Consider the following 18,493-nt stretch of genomic DNA (forward strand, 5'->3'; position numbering starts at 1 on the left):
CTCCCACCCCCAACCAGAGCCTGCAACAGGGACCAATGAAAGCAAAGTACCTCATCCACCCACTGACTAAGAACTCAGAGTATTTAAGAAGTTGCAGGAATAGGCTGATAATTGCTTTTGCTTTGCTCTCAGACGGGTGCACTCTCATCTGACTTGGGACATCCCTGTGCTGAAGACGGAGCGAAGGGGAAAAACCCTCCCGTCTCCTCTACCATCATGTGCTACAGCAGATGCGCACGCTGCATCGGACAGTTTCTGCTGGCGCTCGCTGTCCTCTGCATTGTAGCGAATATTTTGCTTTACTTTCCTAACGGGGAAACAAAGTATGCTTCTGAAGACCACCTCAGCCGCTTCGTGTGGTTCTTTTCCGGGATCGGAGGAGGAGGGTTGCTGGTAAGTCACTAAGAATTACTATAACTTTAAAAAGTTCTCTCCTCTTAGCTAGATGTTTTCACTATGCGTTTGCATGGAAAGTCTTCTGTAATTCAGAGTTCCAAATCCAGTGATTTTGGTTTCGTCCTTCTTTTGAAAGCAGATTATACAAAAGTTGAGACAGATATATTGTATGAATTGTACTGCATGTTGTTTTACAAAGTCTTCTTTCAACTAAAAGTCAGCTACTTTTTTGCTACACTCTCTTAGTTTACAGCTAGGAAACAGATATTAGCTTTTAAATCAGATTTGAGAGATTATAGAGTTTCTAGTACTGGACTGGGTATGCTTTTTTTGGGTTTTTTGTTTTGTTTTGCTCTGGGGAGCAGGGAGAAGTCGGCTGGTTCTCTGTCTAGCTCAACAGAATTTTCAGTCCAAATTGTCTGCTGTTTATTCTTAGGCATTTGTGATAGAAAAAACAAACAAACAGCGAGTGCACTGCTATTTAGAAAGAACGGTGCGATTTTTCCCTTTATATAATCCTGGGCTGTGGTGTCTAGGAAAAACCCTACGGTTAGCAGCAGACCAGTGTCTGAAGCTAATGGTGGAATGTGCTGTGTTTTCCAAGGTTGGTTTTTAATTGAATTGAGAGCATTTTGTCAGCCAACCTGTGAGCTAAAAGTATTAGCTTCAACCACAGCATGGAAAGAATGTGGCTGGACTGGAGTTGGCTATTTTAAAATGCCTGGATTGAGACATTTTAAAGGGAATTTTTATGGAATTGCCAATACCATGCAGGATTTTTTTTTTCCTTAGTCTAGTAAAGAATTTTACAACATTTAAGCCTAATACACAACTTATGACGTGGCAAACCTGCTTTGAATTGAAGCATTGTCATCACATTAATCTAATCATCTGTCCTGAAATAACGTCACACTTGTTTCAGTGTCTTTTGAGCTCAATCTCAAAGTATTTCATACTTACGTTACTTTAAAGGGCTGTATTGTGAAGCTAATACCGGGCAACTGTATCTTAAAAGAAGCCGTTCGCATTTATTGTGCAAAGCGTTCATCTCTCGCCTGTTTACAAAAAAAGTTTCAGTTATTGTAATAGGGATGTGTTGGTATCTTCTATGTTTTACCAAAAAATCAGGTTTGAAGAGACAGGGTTTAATATTTCCAGAACAGAATTTGCAACTGGGAATATGTTATGGACTCTTACAGAGTAAACAAATTCAGATTATTATTTGACCCCTCCCATTCGCCACCCTCACCCTAAAGAATGCTTTGAAAACAAGCGGATATTGCCTTGAGAGTTTTTTTTCCTCTCAGGGTTTTACATCCTTTGAGATACTTCGTTAATGTAACCCAGTGCTCGTCAACACTGTAGAAAGAAATACATTTATCAAAAGACGCTTAACCTGGCCCGTATGGACTTGGGGGATGACTTCAATCTGCTTGTTTCCTGGCCAGATGTTCCTGCCAGCATCTGTCTTCATCAGCCTGGAGGAGGAAGACTGCTGTGGTTGCTGCGGCCACCACAATTGCGGCAAGAGATGCGTGGTAGGTCCCCTGGCCCCGACGGTGAACGTGGCTCCCCTGACGCGGCCGTGACGGTGTGGGATCATTGCCTGTGTTTCTGCCTTCCCTAGATGCTTTCCTCTGTACTGGCTGCCCTCATCGGAATTGCAGGATCTGGCTACTGCGTCATTGTGGCAGCCCTGGGCTTAGCGGAAGGACCAGTGTGCAAAAATCTCTTTGGCGAGTGGAACTACACCTTTGCCAGCACAGAGGGAGAGTACGTAATTATTCCCTACCACATGTGTACAGCGGTAACCCCATGGGACCAAAAAAAGGCATCCAGCCATGGCTCAACCAGTGTTTACCAGGACTGACTCATGCCAGGCACGGTGTAGGTAGTGAGTAACTGTAGATGGACCCCAGCCTGGAGCAGCTCAGGCCAAGGGCAGCTCTAAGTAGTTTAATGGAGTCACTGATCAACCCACATAGTAACCTACCAGGTGACTTCCACTATGATTCCTGTCTTACAGATGAGGAAATGGAGGCACAGAGAGAGGAAGTAATTTATCCAAGGTCACGTTGCTAGAAGCGGCAGTCAGGATTTGAACGCAGGCAATCGGGCTGTTGAGTGTGGGCTCATAACCCCTACACTGTGCCTGAACAATTGGCTCATTAAAACTCAGATATTTTACTATTTCATAAGAAAATACTTGGAAAGGCTGACATAATACGGATGGTAACTATATGAAGTTAACTAAACCTCCAGGGAAAATCAGACTCCTACACACACTCACATTCAACATACTATGCACAACACAGCCCTGATTTGAAATGATCAGGCTATGTAAGAGAGGTCTTATTTATTCATGACTCCGAAATCAGGGTAATCTTAAAGAGATTCCACTGTTTTTATTTCTCATCAGTTACTGAGAAAAGAACAGAACTAGGAAGGCTGATAGAAACTGGTGTATGCGGTGATACATGAATAACATCCTTCATTGGACAGGAATTGATTTGGGGTTTACCTTTTCCTTATTTGGCTTTTTTAAATCAGATGTCGAAAGTTTTAGTTTTGAGATTCATAGATGAAGATCGATCATATGAATGTAAATAGCCCTTATGTTCTCAAGAGGTTTGGTCACCCATGAATTGTAGAGCATGGAGTGGGGTCTTAAGATCATGAACTTTGAAAGTAGAGAGACCTGGGTTCAAGTCCCAGTTCTGCCCTTACTCTCTGGATAACCAGGAGAAAATGAACTGACCTCTCTGCATCTCAGTTACTTCATTTGTCAAATAAGACGAATGGCAGGTGCCATGAGGATTAATGAGAAAATGTATGTAAAATGCTCACTACAGAGGCTGACACATGGTTCAAGCTGTGAATAGGATCTACTAACTTACAACAAATACAAGCCGACGGTAGTCCCTGAAGGGAAAATAGGCACTTAGAGGAGTCTGAAAGTTTGGTGTTCAAAATTGTTACCCATCCGGATTCATCCTTGTTTAGAACATACTAAATGTACTAGTAGAAAATGGTTATTCATGTTTGCAAAAGCATACAAAATTACCGTGCAAACCCACATCTAAAAAAAGTCTGATTAATGCATCTGGAATCCGGGGAGAGGTTTCTTTTATCATTGTTTGATTGTATGCCCCTCCCGTGAGCCATTCCAGCTTCTGCAAGAAAACTTCGCCTTCTGTGTCATTCCTCATTTTAACCTGTCCAGGGATTTCATTATAAGGAATGACAAAACAGTCATAAGCCACTGATAAGCTACTCAATAGCCAAATGCAGTCAAAGACTTTTTTTTTTGACATTGTAACCTGAAAATACAGTTCTTTTGTTTCACCAACATGCAGAAAGACAGAGCCAAAAGACAGATTTTTTTTTTCAATCCACAAATCGAATTTCTGATTGGCTCAATGAGCCGTTCCAAAGTTAGTTCTCAAATTCCAAACCCCTTTGTTCTGCTGTGGTAGGAAGAAGCGATAAGGAAAGAAGTATATCAGTACTCTTTGTGGAATTAAGTCAACCCTTGATTTTCCCACATGATTGAACCCTATTTTGGTAAGAATCCAAATATTCTATGATGTAGCAAAGGCTGAAATTCTAGGAGAGTCATCAGAGAGAGGATTTTTCAGACTTTTCAGAAGAGTATCTGGCTATCTAGACAGTCTTCTAAGTTATATAGGTATATAAGATTTTTCTAAGATTTAGCCAAGTGATTTCAGATTGTTGTTTATCATTTAATCACTTTTGAGTACCTACTGTGTGCCAGATACTCAGATGCTTTCTAGCTGCTGGATAAACAATGATGAATAGACCTGGTTCCTACCTTCATGGAGTTTAAACTTAAGGAATCAAGAGATACATAAGCAGATACTTTCCCTGGCTTAGGTGAGGTGCCCTTCTTCTGCGGTCCCCTTTCACACTATGCTTACCCTACCAGAGTACCTGTACCACTGAGATAGCCTATTACTTGTCTCTTCCGGTAGATGCTAAGCTCTTCCGGAATAGAACTTGTGCACTGTTCACCATTCTATCCCCAGCCCTAGTTCAATGTCAATGTCCAAGTCACAGTGAGTACTCAATAGCCTTTACTGAATGAGTGAACACAACACTCTACTATGGATGCGTGGGCACAGTATTGTGAAAATAAAGGAAGAAGAGGTATCAAATTAGACAGTTGGACTTCGTCTCTGTGTTTCCTTTTGCAGATTAATTCATTCCTTAAAAGAAAAAAAGGTCTCAATGGAAAAGCTCTTGCACATTAAATCTCTAAGCCTGCCAGAATTTGGATAATTTTCAAATGGAATTAATTGAGGTTTAATAAAATGATCTGAATTCGTATTTTCAAGGTCATAAAAATTAATACAATGGGGTTATGTTTTCTAAATAAATACTCACTGAACTTTGGTTACAAAGTTCTATCTGTCACACAGATAACAAACATTTAAGCAACAATAAAATTGGGGCCAAAACCAACCTGTTGCCGTTGAGTCAATTCTGACTCATAATGACCCTATAGGACAGAGTAGAACTGCCCCATAGAGTTTCCAGGGAGTGGCTGGTGGATTCAAACTGCCGACCTTTTGGTTGGAGAGGGGTAAAAAAAAAAAATTACCGACAGTTCCACTACCTTAACACACCGATTATTTTCATTTTTCCAGATCTGTTCTTAGTTCACATCTACATACATACATGAATTTTACTTTGCTTGAAACGTAGCATAAATACAATTTTGCATTTTTTGTTTAACAGTAACTCATATGTATCTCTTAGGGAATATGAATGCCATTATAAGAAGAGGATTTCTAACCACAGAAGCCTTGACTAAGAGTCAAAAGTTACATTTTAATTTTATGTGTCTCACTGTGACAAGATCTGGGTTAAAATTCCCCATCTTGTAGAAAGATTCACATTGGAAAAATCTGATAGAGGCTATTGAAATAATTCATTTCTGTTTTTCTGTACAAATAAATACTGCACAAAAAGTAGCTTCTGAGACATCCCACTGGCTGTGGTCACGTGTCAGAAGTTCTCCTTTTATCCACAGGTACCTTCTCGATAGCTCCACATGGTCCCAGTGCGTTGAACCCAAGCACATTGTGAAATGGAACGTAACTCTGTTTTCTATCCTCTTGGCTCTTGGTGGTATTGAGTTCATCCTGTGTCTCATTCAAATAATAAATGGAGTGCTTGGAGGCATATGTGGCTATTGCGGCTCTCGCCAGCAGGTAAGAACTCTGGTATACCCAGTTACCATAATGTACCATTGCTTTCATGAGAGAAGAAAAAAAGGCAGAACCGAACACTGCTTGTCTTAGTTATCTAGTGCTGCTATAACAGAAATACCATAAATGGCTGGTTTTAAAAAACAAATTTATTTTCTCACAGTTTAAGAGGCTAAAAGTCCAAATTCAGGGTGCTGGCTCTAGGGGAAGGTTTTGTCTCTTTGTCGGCTCTGGAGGAAGGTCCTTGATTCTTTGAGCTTCTGCTCCTGGACGATCTTCATGTGGTATGGCATGTGTCTTCCCCCATCTCTGCTTGGCTTGCTTGTTTAACTTCTTTTATATCTCGAAAGAGATTGGCTCAAGATACACCCTATGCTAATCCTGCCTCATTAACATAACAAGGACAACCCATTCCCAAATGGGATTATAACCACAGGCATAGAGATTAGGATTTACAACACAAATTTTTTTGGTGGGCACAATTCAATCCATAACATTCTACTCTTTGGCCCCACAAAATTCATGTTCTTGCCCCATGCGAAACACATTCACCCCATCACATCATCCGAAGTCTTAAATCAACTCCAAGTCCAAAATCTCACCTTCGGAATTGTCTAAATGAAATATGGGTGAGACTTTGGAGCCCTGGTGGTGTAGTGGTTAAGAACTTGGCTACTAACCAAAAGGTCGGCAGTTCGAATCCATCAGCCGCTACTTGGAAACCCTATGGGTCAGTTCTACTCTGTCCCATAGGGTTGCTATGAGTTGCAATTGACTTGATGGAAATGGGGCAATGGTTTTAGGCATCTTTCATCCTGGGACAAAACTTCTCTTCATCTGTGAACCTGTGAAATCTAGACTACAAGTTATCTGTTTCCAAAGTATAATGGTAAATAGGCACAAGGTAGACACTTCCATTACAGATGGGAGAAATTGGAGGGAAAGAATGGATAACAGACACTAAGCAAGTCCAAAACCTAGCAGAACAATTTACATTAGCTCTCAAGGCTTGAAAATAATCCTCAGTTCTCTGAGACCATCTAGGCAATGGCCCTGCCCTCCAGACTCTGGGTGTTGGCCACAATCTCTGGATTCTGGGTGAAAGTCCCACAGCACTGGGATGGCAGCTCTGCTCCCTTGGCCTTGGGCGGCGTTCTCCTAGTCCATCTGAGTGAGAGTCCCACCCCCTTTGCCCTAGCAGGCCCCTGTCTTCTGTGCCTTGGGTATGGCAGCTCTGCTCTTTCAGCTTTGGGCAGCATCCCCATCCTCTTCGCCGAACTGAATGACAGCGGCATACTCTGGAACTGAGTTGGTGAAGATCTGACTCTTTGAAACCTGGGAGGCTTTGGCTGTACCCTTTGACACTTCAGATGTGGTGGTCTCACCCTTTGAGACCAAGGCAGCTGTGCTTCCTGTGCTCCTTCCAACAGTTCTGCTGATCTCTGAGCTGCTACAGGGATGGTCCTTTTCTTTTCTTGAAGGAGAACAGATATAGCTACTTTGGCCTGTTTCCTCCCTGTAGAATTCCAAGAGGCAAACAGCATTCTCTCCTTCCGTTCTTTCTCTGTCCCCTTCATCTAAGCTGATGGTTTTTCTGCTGTGGTAGTTGGTTAGATCCATCAGTCACAGGCTTAATCTCTTTAACAAAAGGTTGTGTAGCCACATCTTTGGTGAACATTCTAGGACATTTGTCCTTAATTTGTACAATAGAATTTTCCAGATCTTTAAGTTTTGTTTTCATTTTGCACAGTTCATTTTTAAGTCCATCTCTTTTCTCTCACATTTTACCGTAAGTGGCAAGGAGAAACCATGCAGCCCCTTTAATACCTTGCTTAGAAATCTCAGCTAAATATCCAAGTTCATCACTTACAGGTTCTGTCTTCCACCAAATGTATAAACAGAACTCAGATGAGTTCTTTGCCACTGAATAAAAAGCATCGCCCTTCTTCCATTGCCAATCACATGTTCCTCATTTTCTTTTAAAGCCTCACCAGAAGAACATTTAACATCCACATTTCTATCAACATTCTATTGCTGGCACCATACGTGTTGTCTAAGACAATAGAGAATCTCTGTATGGCTCTCCTCACTTCCTTCTAAGCTCCCACCAGAATTGCCTTTGACATCCGTAATTCTACCAATGGTCTCTTCAAGGCCATCTAGGTTTTTACTATTAGGCATCTTAAAACTCTTCCAGCCTCTACCGATTACCCAATTCCAAAATCACTTCCACATTTTAGATAACTGTTAGAGCATCAACCCCACACCCAGTACCAAGTTCTGTCTTAGTTATGTAGTGCTGCTATAACAGAAATACCGCAAGTGGATGGTTTTAACAAACTCATTTGTTTTCTCACAGTTTAGGAGGCTATAAGTCCAAATTCGGGGTGCTGGCTCTAGGGGAAGGTTTTGTCTCTCTGTCAGCTCTGGAGGAAAGTCCTTGTCTCTTTGAGATTCTGTTCCTGGGTGATCTTTATATGGTGTGGCATCTGTCTTCCCCTATCTCTGCTTTTATAACTCAAAAGAGATTGATTCAAGATACACCCTACTCTAATCCTGCCTCATTAACGTAACAAAGAAAACCCATTCTCCACCAGGCATAGAGGTTAAGATTTACAACACAAATTTTTGGGGGACACAATTCAATCCATAACACTAGTTAACCTACTAGCATTTATTCTTACATAATCTTCTTGGAAAAGCATCTATAACATTCCATTTTACTCTCAATAATAAGTTTCCTTGAGTCTCACAGGCACTGAGTTATCTTAGTTCTTCATGGTTGCCTCTCTGTCACAGGAACTTGTCACTCATAGACACAGTGCCCTCTTTAGGATCTAATCCACTACCCATTTCATTATGCCTGCTCTGGCTGTGGAGACACAAAAGTATCCTTTCTTTGCTTGCTGTCATGCTTCTAACTACAGGTATGCCTCTCTTAACGTCCATGATACATTCTGTGAAATAGGACGTTATGTGATTTGCACGTTGTGTGAACACCATATTCTATACAGGAGAGAGACATGTAAATTGGTCACCGGGCAGGCCTGGAACCCACACTACCGCCACTGCACCAAGGGCCTTCGGAAAACTTTGGCTCCACTGTTGCCAGTCCTGCATGGTTGCCACCAGTCTCTGGTAGCCATGTCCAGCCCCCCGCCATGGTGCGAACTCACTGTCCAGCCGGCTGCCTCCAGGCACACCACTGGCTCCCTTCCCTTCCTTCCTCCCTGCCTGCCCTCCCCGTGCCCTGCAATGGGCTTTAAACTCTTTCAGCCCCACCTGCACCTCCTCCGCCTCCTCCTCTGCCTCTGCCTCCTCCCCTGGCTGCCCTTCCTGCTCCTCCTCCCACCATTGCCACAGCCCAGACCACTTGGCAGCCCCATGCCCTCGAGGGGCATCCCTCTCAGCAGCTCCAGTGGCTCCTGCATGGTCCCTGCCTGAGGCGAGCACAGTAGGACAGGCAGCTGTGGAAGGGTGCAGGGTCCTCCTCCCCCTGCTGCCACAGGGCCAGGCTGATGTGGGACCAGAGAGCTAGTGAGAGACAGATAGGATCTACAGTACTTAGCAAAGTACCTCCACTACATCCCATTCTCCAATTGGAATTTCTGAACTCAGTTATAACTTTATGGGACCACGGACGTATATGCGGTCGGACGTTGCCCGAATGGCTGTTATGTGGTGCATACCTGTAGAATATACAAATAATAGCCAACATTCATTACACCAGGCAACGCTCTAAAACCTTTCAGCGAGTTAGCCCTTTAAGTTTCACCACAACTCTAAAAAGCAAATATTATTCTCATTGAACCTGTTTTCCAGATTTTATTATGGCTCAAAGAGATTAAGCAATACATCTAAGATCACCTAGTTGGGAAGGCTTCAACCCCTGGGCCATTTGATGCCAACCCTGCTCTTAAACTGTATGTGACACTTGGTTTCATTGGACTTTCTACAGTTCCTTCCTAATAAGGAACCACAGAAATGCTTAAACAGCTAAGCAAGGAGAATCACTAGTAGCCTTTGAATAACAGCTCATGAAAAGCCTTTCACTGTGAAAGAAAACCAGGAAGCACTTGTTTCCTGGGGTTAGGATTGAGGAGCAAGGAATGCATTTGTTAGTGGAAGGGAATGTTCTCATTTCTATATCCTCCTAAAAAACAGATATTATCGAATTGATGGAAGTCCAGCTTTGGTCTAAATTTTTGGTGGTTCTCTGTCTGATTCTGTGCAATAAGATTAGGTAGACAGAAGCTTATTTAATTCACATTTTTCCGAGCATTTATTCCCTTGGCTTAAGGTCTCGTCTGTTTCTTTTAAAAGAAGACGAAACGGAATGAAAACTAAACGCCTTTTGCCACCATGAAAAATTTTACTGTAAATAAATGGAAGCTTTCTATGATTTTGGAGGGGAAGGGAAAAGAAAAATTCAGTTTTCCTTATGAGGCAAGTACAGCAAGATTAATAATTTCTTTGGAACTCTGCCAAATTTCCAGGAAAACAACACAGTGGGAAACCTTCACTATGGAGTTTTTCCAGGGACTGTGTTTGGAAGGGGGTCCCTGGATGGTGCAAATGGTTAACTTGCTCGGCTGCTAACCAAAAGATTAGAGGTTGGAGTCCATCCACAGGAGTGTAGGAAGAAAGGTCTGGTAATCTGGTTCTAAAAAAATCAGCCATTGAAAGCCCAGTGGAGCCCAGCTCTACTCTGACACACATAGTCAGAACTGACTCCATGGCATCTGGTTTGTTTTTTTGGGGTTTCGGGGAGGAGCAGAGAAGAATCCTTTCATAATTACTCTAATGTAACCTATTTATCTAGCTTTGAATTTCATACAAGGCAGAATTTTAACTAGGTGAGGCCACACTGGACTTCAGCACTAGTGCATTTTGGGGACAGACATAAAATGTCAATGACCAAAATTGCTGAAGTGATTTGGCAGGGAGTGACGCTCGCCTCTGAGTGGGGAGCAAATGGTCCCTCTGGTTTCCATCTGAGACTGTAGGGTTGGCTTCTTCCCAGACACTGCGGTGCAGATCAGTTACCTTTGTTTATAAGACAAAAGACACCTTCAAAGGGCAGAGACTTTAGTGTAGAAGAGCCGAGTTCATAACTTGGTAGCATTAAATTTGAAAAGTTACCCACCTGAACCCACTCTCGCAAAACTCCCATAGCATTATCTTTTAAATGCCTAGGATTACAAACCCATCGCAAACACACTTCAAAGCCTGCCCAGCATGGGTAGCGGCAGTTTCCATGGGCCCTTTTCTGTAGCTTTTATTCCGGCAGGACAGCAGGTCTGGTTTGTTTAGGAAACATTTCGTAAGCCTTGCCTAAGCCCCACGTTTTATTGATCAAAATTCTGCTGAAGGCGCTTTGTGTTTGCTTAACGCAGGAATTTAAAGGCCTGAAATGTCCTCTTTGTTGTTTATCCTGATGGTAACTTAATGAGTATTTATTTCCATTCTTTTTACAGCAATATGACTGCTAAAAGAACCACCTCAAGACAGAGCCACAACCTTCTTTATTTCTTTGTAATTTATGTATTTTACTTGTATTGATTTGTAAAACTGTGTATTAGTGTATCATACTCTGCATATTCTACTTTTGTAAACGCGTATGAAGACTGGCACCTTCACGCTACGTCAGCGTTTGAACTTAGCAAACAAACATTTATTTTTTTTAAGGAGTGAAAAAGGCTAACTATACTCTGGAGGTAGTCGATACCAGTCTGAGTGAGGGTTCTTAGCAACTCTGAGATAAGCTCTGGCCTGAAGTCATGTTTTTGAGAAAATTTCCAAGGATAAAGATCACATTCCGATTACCAGTGTATATATGTGCGTGTGTTTTTGAAATGAAAGCTTTCTAGTTGCTTTTTTTTAAGACCAAGAATTTTTTTTTTGGAAAAGATGTTCTTTCACTGTTTATATGGTGCATCCCGTTTGTATGTCTGCAAATCTGTTATGAAGAGGCCTTTTGAACTACTGTGTGTTCTGTGAGAGAAAATTCTTGCAGAGTGGAGGGACTGGTCACTGAAAAAGCTCCAGGCCAAATGAACGAGTCAGAACACGCAGTGCTGCTAGGTGTTGTAAGTACCACCAGATCCTAAATTTTTTCCTAACACATGGAAAGCTTTTTGTTCTTTAAAGACGAGTGCTGAGGATCACATATATAAAAAGAGAAAGGCTTGGATAATTGCACAGTGAGAAGGAAGATGGGAAACGGAATAAAACAGTTGATTAGCATCATGGGAAATATGGGTGGGGAAAGGGGTAGCGATGGGAGGCGGGGGACAAATCATGGAAGAAATATCCTGAACATCTTGTTTGTTTAAATACAAAATAAAATAAAATAATTAAAGCATTCACTGTAATTTTTTCTTTAGTTACATTGTCTTTAAAATTCCTCCTTTTTCTATTTTATTTTTTTTTATTCTTCAGGTTGTCCTGCCCCTATTGCTAGAATTAGGATTAAGATTCCACCCATGTCTTCTGATTTCTTTATCCCATAACTTGCCCTCCCTCATCCTCTCCCCCGTCTTCTCCTTCCTTCTGCTGCCCATGAATTGTCACTGTGGTCCCAGCCCTTGGATTTGTCACCCTGGTGGATATCTTTCCTTACCCCCAAGAACTCCAGACACCGGGCTCCTGGGGAAGGTAATACACTTTCTCTCGAGAAAGTTACATCTGTGGTACAAATAGGCTGTTTCAAGTGACAGGATTCCCTGAGCTGTTGGGAATTATCTACAAAAAGTGTCTGCTTTTGGTATTCATTGGCCCAGGCAAGACGCAAGCAAATTAATAAAGAGGCCCTTGCAAACGATTACCCTGCTCAACTGCTAACTGACAGGTGGTTCAAGTCTACCAAGGAGCGCCTAGGAAGAAAAGCCTGGTGATCTACTTCCAAAAAATCAGCCATTGAAAACCCTGTGGAGCACAGTTTTACTCTGATGCCCCTGAGGTCGCCATGAGTTGGAGTCAATTCCACAGGCAACAACTGGGCTGCTACCATGTGCAAGGTGCTTAGCATGGTTTCCTGACTAAAGAGTTCTAACCTTTTTAGTTCAATGGTTGCATTGGCAGACCACTGAAGCCTATGATGGCACCTTCTCAGAATAATGCTTACAAATGCATAAAATAAAGTACATAGGTTTACAATATTAACCAATATATGGAAATACTTTGTCAAAATATATTTTTAAATTATAGCATATTTGTCTTGACAGTCCCATCACACTGACATGCGTAGAGAGGAAGACAGCGACCCTGTGAGATCTAGCAGTGGGTCTAAGAACCAGTGTGCTTTTGAAATACTATTTCAATTGAAATATTTTAAGATACATGCAAGAACTTTAATATGACCTGAAAATATACACTGTTTTTGTAAGCGGTAACTTTGGTGAAGGGTAAGACAGTACACAATTCTGGGGAAGTCAACACAACTTGACCAAAGCAAGGCCATGGAAACTTCATAAACACATCCAAACTCCCTGAGGGACCGAATTACTGGGCTGAGGGCTGGGGACCATGGTCTCGGGGACATCCAGCTCAACTGGCATAACATAGTTTATAAAGAAAAAGTTCTACATCCTACTTTGTGAGTAACATCTGGGGTCTTAAAAGCTTGTGAGCTACTATCAAAGATACTCCAGTGGTCCCACCCCATCTGGAGCAAGGGAGAATGAAGAAAACCAAAAACACAAGGGAAGATTAGTCCAAAGGACTAATGGACTACAACTACCACAGCCTCCACCAGACTGAGTCCAGCACAACTAGATGGTGCCCGGCTACCACCACTGACTTGCTCTGACAGGGAACACAACAGAGGGTCCCAGACAGAGCTGGAGGAAAATGTAGAACAAAATTCTAACTCTAAAAAAAACCAGACTAACTGGTCTGACAGAGACTGGAAAAACCCCTAGAATATGACCCCTGGGCACCCTTTTAACTCAGTACTGAAGTCACTCCTGAGGTTCACCCTTCATCCGAAGACTAGACAGGCCCATAAAACAAAACAAGACTAAATGGGCACAGCAGCTCAGGGACAGGGATGAGAAGGCAAGAGGGGACAGGAAAGCTGGCAACAGGGAACCAAAGGTCCAGAGGGAGAGAGTGTTGACATGTCACAGGGTTGGCAACCAATGTCACAAAACAATATGTGTATTGTTTAATGATAAACTAATTTGCTCTGTAAACCTTCATCCAAAACACAATTAAAAAAAGAAAATGAAATAAAAGAATGCGGACCGTGAAGAATGCAACCCGTGTCACTGATCATTATGTCTAGAAACTGTGGAATGGGAGCAGGTTTTGCTGTGTCTATTTTCACCAAAAATTAAATTTAAAAAAATATGAAAAAAGAAAATATATGCTGTTTTTTTAAATTATTGATCAAGGTCACAGTTATTGTTGATACCACTGTGTTTTGTTGTGTACAATTGTATTTAAAGGAAATATTACTCTGAATTTGGACTTCTAGCCTCCTAGACGGAGAGAATACATTTTTCATTGTTAAAGCCATTCACTCGCGGTGTTTCTATTACAGCAGCACTAGACAACTAAGACAGCTATCAACTTGGACAATGTTTTGTTGTGATCAATAAAGTTTTTTTTAATTTTCAGAAGTAGATCACCAGGCCTTTCTTCCTAGTCTGTCTTAGTCTGGAAGCTCTGCTGAAAACTGTCTGCTGTGGGTACCCCTGTTGGTATTTAAAATACCTGTGGCAAATCTTCCAGCATCATAGCAACACACAAGCCACCAAGGTATGACAAACCAACAGATGGGTGGTGGACAGTAAGAATAGCAACCATCTCTCCTGGAGGTCGGCAGTTCTAATCCACCCTCCACTCCTTAGAAACCCTATGGGACAGTTCTACTCTGGCTTATAGGGTTGCTATGAGTCGGAATCGACTCAACACAATGGGTTTTTATTTTGTTTTTTTTTTTAATTGAGTTCTTAGCATGCGCCAGTTACTGTAATTAGCTTGTAAACATATTATGTCACTGAATTCTCTTAATGATCCCAGGCAGTGGTGCTTTTCTCCATTTTATAGAATCAAAGCTCAAGAGGTTAATAATCTGCCCAAGGCCACATCTTTAGCAAATGAGATAACAGTGATTTGAATACAGGCCAGTCTAACATGAAGACTCATGCTTTGTTAGCCCCTCTCCCCACCTCCTTGCCTCCTCTGTGGCCCCTGCAGAGGTGCTGGAGTCTTCTCACTGACCAACACTGAAATTCAGCCAGCTAACGGGAGCTTTGGTCAGCCCCTGTGACCCTCGGTTATCTCCATTCCAGAGTCCAAATTTGAGTGACTCAAAATATCCCCTAGTTTGTAAATTCCTCAACAGTAAACATTACTATTGCCCAGAGGAAAGAGTACCTTCCATCTTTTTTAATTTGTTTATCGTGTACTCTCTGGGTCTATAACATTCTAGAAACCTCTCAATTTGGCTGGAAACTCCCGGTGGGATTATGAACCAAAACAGTTCATTATTAGCTGGCAACATAAAAACAATAAAAATAACTTTGGAGTCAGAATCACTTGACTAGCACACACAGCCTCAGGGTTAGAGATTTTCCTCTGCGTGTCAACTTACCATAGTTACCAACTTTCAAAAAACCACCTGCATGAAAGAAATCTCTTGAATTGAAATTTAAGGAAACTGATGGAATGTTACCTTCACTACAATTGGAGTTTCTTCTACATGTGTTAGATCTCTTTGATTAGGTTTTCCCTGACCCTTATCCACGGTGGGGCAGGGATGGGATTTGGTGCAGTTTTTCAGAAAAGCAATTTGTCCATGTCTATCGACAATCTGTAAGTCTGCACATCTTTTTTATCCCATTGGTTTTACTTCTAGAAATATGTCTTAAGAGATTCAACAAGAATATACACAATAGTTCAGCTTCTAGGGGTAATTATGGGAGTATTAGTTATAATACCAGGAAAATGACAAAAAACTAAGTATGTCCAACAGTAAGAAATTGGTTTAATAAAATGCAGCCAGTACAATAAAATCATAAAGAGCTATTAAATGAATATAAATGATATTGACCACACATTACATGAAAAAGAAAGTTTTTGAAATAGAGAAAAGCTAGGATACATTTTTTTTTAAACCAATTGTCATCCAGTCTACTCCAACTTATGATGGCCTCATATGTCAGAGTAGAACTGTGCTCCATAAAGTTTCAGTGGCTAATTTTTAATATATACACTAAAATGTAATTGTGATGCTATTCTAGGTAATTTTGTCCTGATTCATTTTGCTAATCTATACTTTCGGAAGTTTCTACAACAAGCACATATTGCTTTTGGAAAGAAAACAAAAATGAGCAAAGGAAGATTCAGTCGTAACTTCACTCAGGGAGTGGCCCACAGTCCCTGAAGGAAACTCCCCAAGTGTATGGAAACCACTGTTCTTCCATGTGTCAGAGGAGCCATCGACCTGATTACAGGAGAGTAATTGTGCGTGCAATCAGGTGGAGGTTGGGCAAGGTGAGGCAGGCAGTAACCACGGGCTAAAAATATTACGAGGATGCCATAATTCCCTCTCCGTATTTAGAATCATAATCACAGGATATCTACTTGGTCGAACTACTGAGTAAGATTTTTACGAATGTCAACTTTGCATCAGCTTTTCCATTTTAGAAGCAAAAGTAATAACACAACTGTACTCTGAGCACTGGCCTTTTATCACAACTCTTTGCAGCGCAGGGCTTTGTAGCACAGCCTGGGTTTTCCTGATTTTACTTTTCCAAGGTGAGAGGAGGATTTACAATGGCCGGATGTACAGGACTCTGGGAAATGATCCAACACGTCTTAACAAACTCAGAAGTTGAGTCATCCACCCTAGGCTGGTACACATTGGTCCTCCTTTCCTTTTAACGTTAAATATTTTGTATGTGCAAGTCTTTTTTTAATTTTGACACTTGTTTTAGTTACTGCAGTTGAAGAAAACTGCTAAGTCTTTCTGGCGCTCGATTGCACGTTACTTCCTGCAATCAATTAATTTCTCTCTGTGTGTCTCTCTCTCCCTCTCTCTTTCTCTCGCTCTCTCTCCTCCTCCTCATGAGCGCGCGCACACACACACACACACATGCACACACACACACTTTATCCTAATATGCATTATGGATGACACAATTCTGGATGTGGTCTCAAGTAATGTAGTTAAACCCTTAAAACAGAGGAAGAGGTAGAGTGTTCCCTTATGCAACGTTTCACACACTAGATTTTTATAAGAGCAACAGTTCCCCAAGAGGGACTGTTTCCAGATGTAGCTGCATCCTGCAAGTAGAAGACTCTGTACAAAATGTCCCACTTGTTACTACTAATTCTCATCACACTCTCTCTATTATTATATGTGTACAAAAAATCCCTGATTCATGGCGAAGGGCTCGGGGCTATTCACGTCGCAGGTGAACAGCGCCTAGAGGAGCTGGAAAGTAAAACCCAGGCAGGAGCCAGGTTGGGATCTTTCATAATACCGATACTACCAAACTCTTCACTGTTGAAGGAGATGCTTTGACTGAAGCAGTGGTTCTAAAACTATAGTCAGCCCTTTCAATAATCGCTGACACCTTTTATTTTTAAACCATTTTTATTACTTGTTTACATGCAGTAAAATGCACACAAAAATACACAGCTTCAAAAGTTTTTACATAGGTTTACACCTACGTAACCATCATCCAGATCAAGATATAGGGCATTTTCAGCACCTGGAAGTCTCACTCCTGTCCTCGCCCATGTTCTTTCCCAGGCAATACCCTCGTCCCCCTCCACACCCAAGGTAAGCACAGTCCTCATTTCTATCACCACAGATTAGCTTTGCCTCTGCTCTTGAACTATATATAAGTTGATTCATAAAGTATGTTCTCTTTGATGTCTGGTTTTCCTTACTGAACATTACGTTGTTGAATGCTGCCTCCCCAAATATCATTCAAAGCAGTCAGTTGATAAGACAAAGCTGAGTGTACTGCTCACTGAAGTAAAGATGAACACCACCTGGAAGGAGATTTGCTAGTGTCTTGGAGGGTGAAAGAAAGGTTGGATTTGAGATTTTGATTCTGGCTTAAGGTATCCTTTTAATGTGTGGGCTTGGTTAGGGTTGGTAAGGATTGCGGTATCAGAGTTTATAGGACTGGTGAAACAGCAAGGTGAGGCTTCTGAGCTGAGGGATTCAAAGATTTGTGATATAAACTGTTGACGTTTTCTGTTGGAAAGATTACAGATCTTTAAGGAAGTTCCTATAATAAATAATAAAGTTATTTGCCTGGGCAAGAGTGTCCCGGAATAGCAAAGCTATGCTAACGAAAATTATGGAATCATGCTGTTAATTGTTAGTTGACACCAAGTTGGCTTCAACTCATGGCAACCTTACGTTTAACAGAATGAAAGTTGCCCAGTCCTGCGCCATCCTTACAATCATTCGTATGTTTGATTGTAGCCACTGTGTCAATCCATCTCATGGAGGATTTCCCTCTTCTTTGCTGAAAGTCATGTTAATGTAGACGGTAAGCTATGTGGAGGTTTATGGTTTTGTTCCTCAGTGCCCAAGCTGTGAGGGAGAGGAGAGTGATGGTTTTGGTTCTCAGGAGTTGTGAGATTCACCCATGTTGTCTCATGTAGCAGCAGTTGGTTCTTTTTCATTGCTGTATAGTATTCCACTGTTTGAATATACTGATTTATTTATCCATTATTCTAATGATGAATATTTTGGTTGTTTCCAGTTTAAGGAAAAAGATTTCTATGATAATTTCTGTAAATATGTTTTGGTGCATTTCAAAACTCACTGGTATTTGTTTTTGCCTTGTTAAGGAATGAAATTGCCAATGGAGCTTCTTTAGTCACACTTTAGT

General features: G+C 41.5%; 1 protein-coding gene across 1 annotated transcript; it reads left to right on the top strand.

Annotated features, from left to right (window-relative positions):
• The first annotated feature begins 214 nt into the window (after positions 1–214).
• TM4SF1 (transmembrane 4 L six family member 1) lies at positions 215–11,189 on the top strand. Its single transcript, XM_004391362.3, has 5 exons — positions 215–393; positions 1,845–1,934; positions 2,024–2,169; positions 5,450–5,630; positions 11,106–11,189. The coding sequence occupies exons 1-5, from the start codon at positions 217–219 to the stop codon at positions 11,187–11,189; spliced, it is 678 nt and encodes a 225-aa protein (XP_004391419.2). The 5' UTR covers positions 215–216.
• The last annotated feature ends 7,304 nt before the right edge of the window (positions 11,190–18,493 follow it).

Source organism: Trichechus manatus, unplaced genomic scaffold (assembly GCF_000243295.1).
Source record: "Trichechus manatus latirostris isolate Lorelei unplaced genomic scaffold, TriManLat1.0 scaffold00062, whole genome shotgun sequence".
In the NCBI taxonomy this organism is placed as follows: domain Eukaryota; kingdom Metazoa; phylum Chordata; class Mammalia; order Sirenia; family Trichechidae; genus Trichechus; species Trichechus manatus.

Excerpts from the sequence above, each read along its gene's own strand:
- TM4SF1 (XM_004391362.3), top strand. The coding sequence starts at position 217 with ATGTGCTACAGCAGATGCGCACGCTGCATCGGACAGTTTCTGCTGGCG. Across the intron at positions 394-1,844 it reads TCGGAGGAGGAGGGTTGCTG|ATGTTCCTGCCAGCATCTGT; the intron begins GTAAGTCACTAA and ends TTTCCTGGCCAG. Across the intron at positions 1,935-2,023 it reads ATTGCGGCAAGAGATGCGTG|ATGCTTTCCTCTGTACTGGC; the intron begins GTAGGTCCCCTG and ends TGCCTTCCCTAG.